The following is a 12291-nucleotide window of genomic DNA, read 5'->3' as shown; positions in this document are numbered from 1 at the left end:
TAGACAGAATTTAGAAGAGAGATTACATCACGATTATTGTGCACCAAGACGCAGTATGTTAATGGAGATCTCGACATCCTGATGACACCAGACGATTCAACAGTGACAGAGGGCCAAGTACAAGAAGGTTCCCTCGGTTCTCAAGAAGGAGTAGCTTCCAGCCTTTGGTCCAAACAGTTTACCACACAGAGTGTACAACAACTGTACAATGTTATTGTGGAAGTTGACTGGTCTGTGGAGGAGAGAGAGTGTACAACAACTGTACAATGTTATTGTGGAAGTTGACTGGTCTGTGGAGGAGAGAGAGAGTACAACAACTGTACAATGTTATTGTGGAAGTTGACTGGTCTGTGGAGGAGAGAGAGAGTACAACAACTGTACAATGTTATTGTGGAAGTTGACTGGTCTGTGGAGGAGAGAGAGAGTACAACAACTGTACAATGTTATTGTGGAAGTTGACTGGTAACGTGGAGGAGAGAGAGAGAGTACAACAACTGTACAATGTTATTGTGGAAGTTGACTGGTCTGTGGAGGAGAGAGAGAGTACAACAACTGTACAATGTTATTGTGGAAGTTGACTGGTCTGTGGAGGAGAGAGAGAGTACAACAACTGTACAATGTTATTGTGGAAGTTGACTGGTCTGTGGAGGAGAGAGAGAGTACAACAACTGTACAATGTTATTGTGGAAGTTGACTGGTCTGTGGAGGAGAGAGAGTACAACAACTGTACAATGTTATTGTGGAAATTGACTGGTCTGTGGAGGAGAGAGAGAGTACAATAACTGTACAATGTTATTGTGGAAGTTGACTGGTAACGTGGAGGAGAGAGAGGGTAGTTGGACTGTCTTTATGCAGAAGGTTACTTCATTCCAAAGAAAGAAGATTCCTAGACGTTCGGGAAGTTCAACGCCTGCCCGTTACTGTATATTGAGGGTTAAATCTTCTCGGCGATCTAAACAAACGTATTATGAACTACATACTTAGCAACATGTACTAACAGTATGCCAATGTTTCGGTCCAGAGACGTTCGGTGTTGGGAGTATCTTAAACATACAAGTCTGCTAGCAAAGTCATTCGATTTACACGAGAGTCCGTGTGGAGGGCCTTAAAGATTCTTGTTATCCTCGGGAGAGACAGAAAGCATATGATTGGCGCAGTGTGTCAACAAGCAGTCAGTATAAATATGACTGGTGACTGGCGCAGTGCGTCAACAAGCAGAGTCAGTATAAATATGACCGGTGATTGGCGCAGTGCGTCAACAAGCAGTCAGTGTAAATATGACTGGTGATTGGCGCAGTGTGTCAACAAGCAGTCAGTATAAATATGACTGGTGATTGGCGCAGTGCGTCAACAAGCAGAGTCAGTATAAATATGACTGGTGATTGGCGCAGTCCGTCAACAAGCAGAGTCAGTATAAATATGACTGGTGATTGGCGCAGTGCGTCAACAAACAGAGTCAGTATAAATATGACTGGTGATTGGCGCAGTGCGTCAACAAGCAGAGTCAGTATAAATATGACTGGTGATTGGCGCAGTGCGTCAACAAGCAGAGTCAGTATAAATATGACTGGTGATTGGCGCAGTCCGTCAACAAGCAGAGTCAGTATAAATATGACTGGTGATTGGCGCAGTGCGTCAACAAGCAGAGTCAGTATAAATATGACTGGTGATTGGCGCAGTGCGTCAACAAACAGAGTCAGTATAAATATGACTGGTGATTGGCGCAGAGCGTCAACAAGCAGAGTCAGTATAAATATGACTGGTGATTGGCGCAGTCCGTCAACAAGCAGAGTCAGTATAAATATGACTGGTGATTGGCGCAGTGCGTCAACAAGCAGAGTCAGTATAAATATGACTGGTGATTGGCGCAGTGCGTCAACAAGCAGATTCAGTATAAATATGACTGGTGATTGGCGCAGAGCGTCAACAAGCAGAGTCAGTATAAATATGACTGTGATTGGCGCAGTGCGTCATCAAGCAGAGTCAGTATAAATATGACTGGTGATTGGCGCAGTCCGTCAACAAGCAGAGTCAGTATAAATATGACCGGTGATTGGCGCAGTGCGTCAACAAGCAGTCAGTGTAAATATGACTGGTGATTGGCGCAGTGTGTCAACAAGCAGTCAGTATAAATATGACTGGTGATTGGCGCAGTGCGTCAACAAGCAGAGTCAGTATAAATATGACTGGTGATTGGCGCAGTCCGTCAACAAGCAGAGTCAGTATAAATATGACTGGTGACTGGCGCAGTGCGTCAACAAACAGAGTCAGTATAAATATGACTGGTGATTGGCGCAGTCCGTCAACAAGCAGAGTCAGTATAAATATGACTGGTGATTGGCGCAGTGCGTCAACAAGCAGAGTCAGTATAAATATGACTGGTGATTGGCGCAGTGCATCAACAAGCAGAGTCAGTATAAATATGACTGGTGATTGGCGCAGTCCGTCAACAAACAGAGTAAGTATAAATATGACTGGTGATTGGCGCAGTCCGTCAACAAGCAGAGTCAGTATAAATATGACTGGTGATTGGCGCAGTGCGTCAACAAGCAGTCAGTATAAATATGACTGGTGATTGGCGCAGTCCGTCAACAAGCAAAGTCAGTATAAATATGACTGGTGATTGGCGCAGTGCGTCAACAAGCAGAGTCAGTATAAATATGACTGGTGATTGGCGCAGTGCGTCAACAAGCGGTCAGTATAAATATGACTGGTGATTGGCGCAGTGCGTCTTCAGATTCCATACTTGAAACCATATAGAATTTCTATGATACAGCCCGTTCAGGATATGCTGCTTTAATGTTTGCACGTAAGTAGTGATAAATCAATGTAAAATGAATTTCAATGTATCATTTTTTACTTTAATGGGTTTTATATATACAGGTATATCTGTTTCCACGTGGTAGTTAATAGCCTGGTCTGGTTAATAGCGTCATCACTTTCAACGTTTCCCAGTTGCTGAGGTAGTCCTTGGAGTATATCTCTAGAAGCCTTAGGTAGATTTCGGATAAAGTTTACTTGAATTTTGCAGGAGAGAACACATTTAATTTTTAAGGATACGTTTCCACATACTGCTAGAGTGATTATTGCTTGCTTAGTGGAAAAATTGGTGCAAACTCTGTTTGGCCCCTCACTCCCCAACTTGAGCCCCCTTCTGAATATCACAAGGTGTGTTAAGGACCTTTACGCTGACTTTTGAAAACGATAGTTCAATCCTACATTTTTGTTTTAAAGAAATGATCTACAATGTAGAAGTAACAATCATAGTTCCAGACAGAGACAATATGACTCCTATAAAACTGCCCACACCTACCTTCTCTCTACTTGTTTACAGGAGTATAAAAATAAAATAAAACATAAACAATAAGAAGATTGTCAAATGTCAGTCAAAGCAATGTGGAGCTTTCATATTCAGAAGAGATGCACAGACGGGTCCTTGTCAGCAGACAAAAAGGTAATGTAACCGATGAAGAAATAATAAAACTGAGGGGAGATAGAATGATCTTGTCTTTGGTTTTTGTGAAAGGGCCTGTTTCCAGTAATGTTAATTCTCCATAGGAGCTTGCCCCCATATAATTTCTTATCTAGCTCAACAACTGTTTTTTCTTTTCCGAAAAATAATTTTACACCTCTCCGACACCCAGATTTCATAATTTCAGTGAAAATGTATTTTTATAAAGTTGTCAATCTCAGCATCAAAGACATAAGTTCGTAAATAAAAGGTTATCTCGAAATTGTAATTCGCAACATAGTATAAATTTCTTTTGATAAATATTTCCAAAACATCGTATTTATTCATAACGGATGAAAACGCGCACAATTATGAAGAAAAATGCCATAAATTTGCAATTTTCTCCAGTTATATAGTTTTTGGATGCAAATTTCCATCAGAAAATCGGATAGAGCTTTACTTGTTTCATATGTGTACCAAAAATCAGCTAATTCCATGTGGTGGAACGTTCTCATATCGCCGCCTGAATGTGGTTGTAAATTGAAAGAAAATACATTCTCGACACAAAAGCCAAACGAAATATAACGTTTGGATACGGTTCACCGTTTCACCCGATGTTGAGGCCCCAATAAAGGACTACTACTGCCAGTGCCCAGTTGGAGAGAGAACGATGGGAATGTGTGCGCACATCTCCAGTATCTTGTACTACCTTGGGTATTACAGGACGCTGGAAAACCCTCGACCATTACAACCACAGGTAAAGAAATTCCGACAAAACTTGAAATAGTTTTCCATGCGGCAACAGAGTGCATATGTCGAAAGTATGTTTGGGGCTCGATATGAAAGATCCCCGTTACCATGTGACTAAGCAAACATATAAATATAGGTATTATACAATCGCCGGTAGCTATGAACAATCCCGTAAATGCGAAAACCAACCAAAACCATAAGGAACACGTTTTGTTTGTTGTTCTGTCTATTTGTCGGCCAATGTCTTCAACCACGGGGACTTGCGAAGTAGCCATCTTGGATTTTTTTTATGAAAAAGTGTTTCTCTCACTTTTTTCATATCTGTGTACATATTCTCAACATACCGAGCAAATACTCTCGTTTTTTTTTGTTAATTATCTAAAGAAAGTCGAAAATCGGCAATTCAACCATAGGCTAATTCAACCCAATGATGTCTGATGCCTTCTGAATTCAATTTTCCAGTTATATCTTGTGTGTTGGCACTATGGTATTCCATTCCTGTTGGTTTGCACTCACATGGTCACAAACAAATGCACAAATTTGGTATTTGACTTTTTAACCTGCATGGAGAAGTAAAAGCTGACCCATCTTATCCATCAGATATAAGTCAACAACTTTACAAATATATGTATTTTTTTTACACCAACCATAATACAAAAGCTTAACTAACCTCCCTGTTACTTCCAGGATAGTTGTTCCAGGAAAAAATATTAACAGTGTAAATGGTAACATGATAAGTGACATCACCAGACCCAGACGTAGGGTATTCTAGATAACATTGCCAGCAAGTATTGGAATCTATACTTGATACTGATCACTACAAGTCCTCTGTACAACATTAATATTGCTTACAGATGTATGAGAGATTCTATATGAGAGAAGGTGTTTTGTTTTCATCATAGATTAATCTGTTGACTGAGATATCCTGGTTTCTGTGTGACACAAATTCATTTAATTTTCACAAGATATGCCTAGCTAGGATTTCTCGTCTGTTGTATTTGTCTGCTTCTCTTCTCCTTCATTAAATCTCAGTCCGCACTCATTCAACTTTAAATACTTCATCGTCTCCATCTTTAGGTTCTGATCTACATTAAACATCTCACGCCATGTACCAATTTTACCTAAAATAAAAAGTAAAAAAGGAACTATTTAACTAGAGAAAGACTACCAAAATTGTCCTCATGAATTTGTCTGTAATGTTTTTTCCTTACACAAAAGACCAGACAAGTGTCTGCACAGTAACATACAAGATGAAACAAACATAACTGTAATCAAATTGTACATAAAGAACATCTGTTGTTTTCATAAGAATAATGATAGTTACCATCTTTGTCCTAGTCACCAAAACATTTTTCATTAAATTCCAACTCATTGACAGTTTTCAGTTAAAGATCTCCATCCCAGAATGAGGTAACAAGTAATGTGTTGGCCTGTATCACAAAATCCTGACATTGTTGTAATGTAAATATATATATTACCTCTCCGTATGAAATCCTGGCCTTTTTTATCAGCTATTCCCACCTCCTTCCACCATGAAAAATTCAGATTTGGGTTAATTTTCATCACATCAAAACTACAGTGTGTAGCAATCATTTTTATCTCCATTGGGTGAATGTCCTTGCCCAGAAATTCTGCTATTGTTATCACAGTACCTCCCATGTCCTGTAGGGATAGAAAACAGCCAGTACAATCCCTAAAATGTCATTATTGATCTAAAAAAACTTTATTTTCGGAACTCATGCATTTTCTTTTTACAATTCAAAATTGGTTTTTGAAATCAATGCTACATTTTTGACAATTTGGTTATGGGTACAAAACTTCATGGAATATTGGTCCACACAAAGTAGATACCAGGAACCATCTTACATAATTACTTGTTACATATGGATGTATTTATTATATCATAGAAGTGCAAAATTCACTTGACAGTAAGTGTTGTGTAAAAAAAACTACATATAAGTGCTCCGATGTCATGGTACCTACCTCAACAATGTCCTCGTATTTCAGAAACAGAACATTGGGTGAATCTCTGATGTCCCAAAATTCCTTCACATGACGCCACCAGGGACTATATGGAACTGTGGGAGATATTTAAGTATAGGATTATGTGATCATACTTAAATTAAGTACAACGCAACACTCCTAACCATTATCACCATGATCCATGAAATAGACACCATAACCAAAAGGCCTTCATCACCATGATCTATAAATGACCATCATAACCAAAAGGCCTTCATCACCATGATCTATAAACAGCCACCATAACCAAAAGGCCTTCATCACCATGATCTATAAACGACCACCATAACCAAAAGGCCTTCATCACCATGATCTATAAATGACCACCATAACCAAAAGGCCTTCATCACCATGATCTATAAACGACCACCATATAACCAAAAGGCCTTCATCACCATGATCTATAAATGACCACCATATAACCAAAAGACCTTCATCACCATGATCTATAAACGACAACCATATAACCAAAAGGCCTTCATCACCATGATCTATAAATGACCACCATAACCAAAAGGCCTTCATCACCATGATCTATAAACGACCACCATAACCAAAAGACCTTCATCACCATGATCTATAAACGACCACCATAACCAAAAGACCTTCATCACCATGATCTATAAACGACCACCATAACAAAAAGACCTTCATGATCTATAAATGGCTACCATAACCAAAAGACCTTCATCACCATGATAATAATCGACCACCACAACCAAAAGACCTTCATCACCATGATCTATAAACGGCCATCATAACCAAAAGACCTTCATGATCTATAAACAGACACCATAACCAAAGGCCTTCATGACCATGATCTATAAACGGCCACCATAACCAAAGGCCTTCATCACCATGATCTATAAACGGCCACCATAACCAAAGGCCTTCATCACCATGATCTATAAACGACCACCATAACCAAAAGACCTTCATCACCATGATCTATAAACGACCACCATAACCAAAAGGCCTTCATCACCATGATCTATAAACGACCACCCTAACCAAAAGACCTTCATGATCTATAAACAGCCACCATAACCAAAAGACCTTCATGACCATGATCTATAAACGGCCACCATAACCAAAGGCCTTCATCATCATGATCTATAAACGACCACCATAACCAAAAGACCTTCATGACCATGATCTATAAACAGCCACCATAACCAAAAGACCTTCATGACCATGATCTATAAACAGACACCATAACCAAAGGCCTTCATCACCATGACCTATAAACGACCACCATAACCAAAGGCCTTCATCACCATGATCTATAAACGGACACCATAACCAAAGGCCTTCATCATCATGATAAATAAACAGCCACCATAACCAAAAGACCTTCATCACCATGATCTATAAACAGACACCATAACCAAAGGCCTTCATCACCATGACCTATAAACGACCACCATAACCAAAGGCCTTCATCACCATGATCTATAAACGGACACCATAACCAAAGGCCTTCATCATCATGATAAATAAACAGCCACCATAACCAAAAGACCTTCATCACCATGATCTATAAACAGACACCATAACCAAAGGCCTTCATCACCATGACCTATAAACGACCACCATAACCAAAGGCCTTCATCACCATGATCTATAAACGGACACCATAACCAAAGGCCTTAATCATCATGATAAATAAACAGCCACCATAACCAAAAGACCTTCATCACCATGATCTATAAATGGCCACCATAACCAAAAGGCCTTCATCTTACCTTTGTTATTGATGAATCTGTTGAAGAAATCATTAAAGTTGCCATTGAACCTAAATGTGGGTTTAAGGAGCTGTACGAAGTGGAAGTATGATACACAGGTGTCTTTTGGATTTCTGGCAACATATATTATCTGTAAGGACACAAACACAAGAATGAGAATTCCAATCAGTATTCCAAGTAAAATTTGACCATGATAGTTATTCTGGCCATGAAATGACCATATAGGCCTGATTTAGCTCCAATTGCTCAGCTATAACCCTGATTTGTTATTTTCTTCTGACTTGTCCTGACCTTATCTTTGAGGTAATGCATTCAACTTATAGAAATAATGACCTGCTCTAACAGCACAGGTTCCAATACTTTTATGTTTTAAACAAAAATAACTTTTCTCTCAGTTGTGTTGTTGCCTTTCAACAAATGATTCTGGCTTAATACCTTTGCATCACTCTTTCTCACATTCTTTGACCTTTACTATGTACTTCTGCATTGCTCTTTAACACTCCCTTAGGGATGGTCGGGTGGTGCGGCGGTAACGCACTCGCCTTTCACCTAGCCATCTGGGGTTCGATTCCCGGAATGGACGTGAAAATGTATGGGGTCACCTGCCCTACTTCGTGGGGTTTTCCCGGGTACTCTGGTTTTCTCCCACACTAAGACCCCTCGTGTGCTTCCATCCAAGCCAACAAGAGTGATTTATATAAGTTGGAAAAACTTGCTTTGTAATTGTTGTAAAATAAATAAAGATTATATCTATTATTTATTTACCCCCTTAGAGGTAGTCTTTACCAAATATCTCATCCTCTCTCATGCACTTTGACAGGACCCTTAACCATGCACATTTGACCTAACCCCTCTCACACTCTTTGGTGGTGACCTTGACAAGGTCCCTTAGCTTTTCTTTGCTTTACACTATTTAACACTTTTTCACAGTAACCTTGACTGCATACCTTTGCCTTGCCCTCTCTAACATTCTTTTACAGTAACCCTGACTGCATACCATTGCCTTGCCCTCTCTAACATTCTTTTACAGTAACCCTGACTGCATACCTTTGCCTTGCCCTCTCTAGCATTCTCTTACAGTAACCCTGACTGCATACCTTTGCCTTGCCCTCTCTAACATTCTTTTACAGTAACCCTGACTGCATACCTTTGCCTTGCCCTCTCTAACACTCTTTGGCAGAAGACTAAGAGGTAGGTGTGACTTGATTAGACGAGGCGATTCCATCTTCTGAATACTTTTGATGCCAGGATAGGAATATTCAAAATATGGGAATCTTTCCTCTAGTGGCATCGTTTGGACACGAACAAAATCTCCCTCAGAATTTACCAGGTCCACCATCTCTTGTAATAATGTTGTACCTGACAAAAACATTCAAAATTCCCAAGTAACATGCCATATTCACAGATAATCTATACTGCGAGTACATGTGTGGTTCAGACTTGTAATCTATCAATGTGTCATGTAATTACTCATGTACGAAGCAACACACTTCAGTAACAATGTATTATCTGGCACTATATCAAGAATCAAGAAACAAAGGGCTGAATCATATGAGAAAATAAAATGGGATTAACAACCACTTTGTAGTTTAAAATGAAAAAAATGAGATTTTCAAGTCTGTGATTATGTTGTAAACAATAACTAATTTATCAATACCACAGCTACATCAATTTATTTGCTTTGTCTTAACAAACTGAAGTACAATGTATAAATCTATACATCAGCTATCTAATCAATGTACAAGAAATATTATAGCTACTCAATGATATAGGCCACGTCGACTGTGCAATTTTATGCTCAATGCCATTTGGCATATCCTACAATGCCCTGTGATGAAAATTACATAGTCAAATATTTGTATTCGAGAATTTTTTCCTTATATTTTTTTGCAGTAGCCTAATTGAATTTGGCACCGGACAATAAAAAGGCAAAGTTACCTCATTTCAAATTCTGAAGTAGAATACCAACCTGACCGTGGAAATGATACCACCCAAATGTCTTTTTCGTTAGTCTCAAAGTTTTCCACGTCGTCCAGAATTTTCTCTACAAACATCGGTAAAACAGTGTCCTTGTATTTGATCATCTGTGGTCGACCTGTCTGTAGATCGTCTTTTATTCGCTCAATCCCTTTCCATCGCTGTTTGGACTCGCCCAACTCTCGAAAAATTATGGCAATGAAAAGGCATCCTCCCATCACAAAGGACAAATAAACAAAATACAAGATTTTCTCTTTGGGTATATTTTGATTCCCGCCTGAACTGCAATATCTCACTATTTCTTTTCGTTGACAAACTCTAACACGAAGATGACTTTGACATGAAGAGAAATGTAAACACCGAACTTGAAGTCGAGGACATCGATATGCCAAAGGTGTTAAAATGAACGGAATTCGGCTGTTCCTAAAAATGACAGTTTTAGAAATATTTAAACATTTCATTACCGTAAAATTATTCATCTCTGTGCCTAGTGTTGTTCTTAAAAAACTACCATCACATGTTTCGATACTTCACGCGTTGCCGACAAAAGCGGAAGTATAACTATTGTGATATTTCTGCACAAAAGAGTTCCGAAACAATTTTAATAGTTTAACCAGACCAAGTCCGTTTTTACGGACACAGAACGTTCACGTGAAAAATAGCTAAGTCTTTTTGAAACCATGTGTTTTAAGCTTGTCCGTCAATTAACGACTTCTTGCATGTAAATCGTGATAAAAGGAAGAGGTAATTGAATATCGAATCAACTGCGACCGTATGATGTAAACATCATAGGTTGGGGACGCAGTCCCGAAATGAAAATAAAATCCCAATAGAGAAGTTGAAACCATCAAGCTTACCATACAGCTTGATGGACAGTTGTCAATGTTGGTTACATTTTAGGAGATAAGTGGCTGATGTATAAAAGGCTGTCGTGTCCTTGATTTCCAATTCAGGTGGGTATGTACAATGGAACTGGTCATTAGATTTCTTTTTATATAAAGACAAGACGTCCTTAATATATCTGTAAGTGAAACTAAACGACATTTCAAAGTCTTTGTGCCTAGTTTTGATAAGCTGAAAGCGGTAATATCAAATGTGATACCTTCGTGCGTCTTTTGATCTGATAACGATAACAAATAAAGTACTATTCCCTCGTCACCGTAACCTGCATTCCAGACCTCCATTTATTAGAATAGTGATAAGGTATCGAACGAAATCGTTCAGTATCAAGGTATGAAATTATATACATCTTGTACTATATATATGTGTGTGTGTGTGAATGAAGAATAAAAGAACATTGTACTTATAGAACATTATGGAATTTCTCAAATCTTGGGGCTATTACATCTCATCACATCTGTTTTATCGCATTCATTTCGTCCAATTTTCATGGTATTTTTTTTCGGTCTTTACAATTTAGATACTTATCGGCATCACTGCTGAGTCCTAGAAGGACGAAACCGCTGTATGATGTAGCATCACTGACGAGTCCTAGAAAGACGAAACAGCTGTATGATGTAGCATCACTGACGAGTCCTAGAAGGACGAAACAGCTGTATGATGTAGCATCACTGACGAGTCCTAGAAGGACGAAACAGTTGTATGATGTAGCATCACTGACGAGTCCGAGAAGGACGAAACAGTTGTATGATGTAACATCACTGCTGAGTCCTAGAAGGACGAAACCGCTGTATGATGTAGCATCACTGACGAGTCCTAGAAAGACGAAACAGCTGTATGATGTAGCATCACTGACGAGTCCTAGAACGAGTCCTAGAAAGACGAAACAGCTGTATGATGTAGCATCACTGACGAGTCCTAGAAGGACGAAACAGCTGTATGATGTAGCATCACTGACGAGTCCTAGAAGGACGAAACAGTTGTATGATGTAGCATCACTGACGAGTCCGAGAAGGACGAAACAGTTGTATGATGTAACATCACTGCTGAGTCCTAGAAGGACGAAACCGCTGTATGATGTAGCATCACTGACGAGTCCTAGAAAGACGAAACAGCTGTATGATGTAGCATCACTGACGAGTCCTAGAAGGACGAAACAGCTGTATGATGTAGCATCACTGACGAGTCCTAGAAGGACGAAACAGTTGTATGATGTAGCATCACTGACGAGTCCGAGAAGGACGAAACAGTTGTATGATGTAGCATCACTGACGAGTCCGAGAAGGACGAAACAGTTGTATGATGTAACATCACTGACGAGTCCTAGAAGGATGAAACAGCTGTATGATGTAGCATTACTAATGAGTCCTAGAAGGACGAAACAGTTGTATGATGTAACATCACTGATGAGTCAGAGAAGGAGGAAACAGCTGTATGATGTAACAT

At 39.3% G+C, this 12291-nt stretch overlaps 1 protein-coding gene across 1 annotated transcript; it reads right to left on the bottom strand.

Moving 5' to 3' along the window:
• Nucleotides 1–3275: 3275 nt before the first annotated feature.
• Nucleotides 3276–10453, bottom strand: LOC132558185 (sulfotransferase 4A1-like). The gene is made up of 6 exons (XM_060222716.1): nucleotides 9938–10453; nucleotides 9116–9327; nucleotides 7969–8098; nucleotides 6185–6279; nucleotides 5680–5863; nucleotides 3276–5322 (listed from the first exon to the last, which is right to left on the bottom strand). Exons 1-6 carry the CDS (start codon nucleotides 10422–10424, stop codon nucleotides 5177–5179), a joined length of 1254 nt encoding a protein of 417 aa, XP_060078699.1. The 5' UTR covers nucleotides 10425–10453; the 3' UTR covers nucleotides 3276–5176.
• Between the last annotated feature and the right edge of the window lie 1838 nt (nucleotides 10454–12291).

This window comes from Ylistrum balloti, unplaced genomic scaffold, assembly GCF_031769215.1.
Source record: "Ylistrum balloti isolate Yb309-2 unplaced genomic scaffold, AGI_CSIRO_Ybal_v1 Utg370766, whole genome shotgun sequence".
Classification (NCBI taxonomy): domain Eukaryota; kingdom Metazoa; phylum Mollusca; class Bivalvia; order Pectinida; family Pectinidae; genus Ylistrum; species Ylistrum balloti.
This window is presented reverse-complemented; position numbering and strand designations above follow the sequence as displayed.

Coding starts and splice junctions, on each gene's coding strand:
- LOC132558185 (XM_060222716.1), bottom strand. CDS start 10,424: ATGAATAATTTTACGGTAATGAAATGTTTAAATATTTCTAAAACTGTC. Junction 8,099..9,115: donor TTAGAGAGGGCAAGGCAAAG/GTATGCAGTCAG, acceptor GTGTCCTTACAG/ATAATATATGTTGCCAGAAA. Junction 5,323..5,679: donor CCAGGATTTCATACGGAGAG/GTAATATATATA, acceptor TTTTTATTTTAG/GTAAAATTGGTACATGGCGT.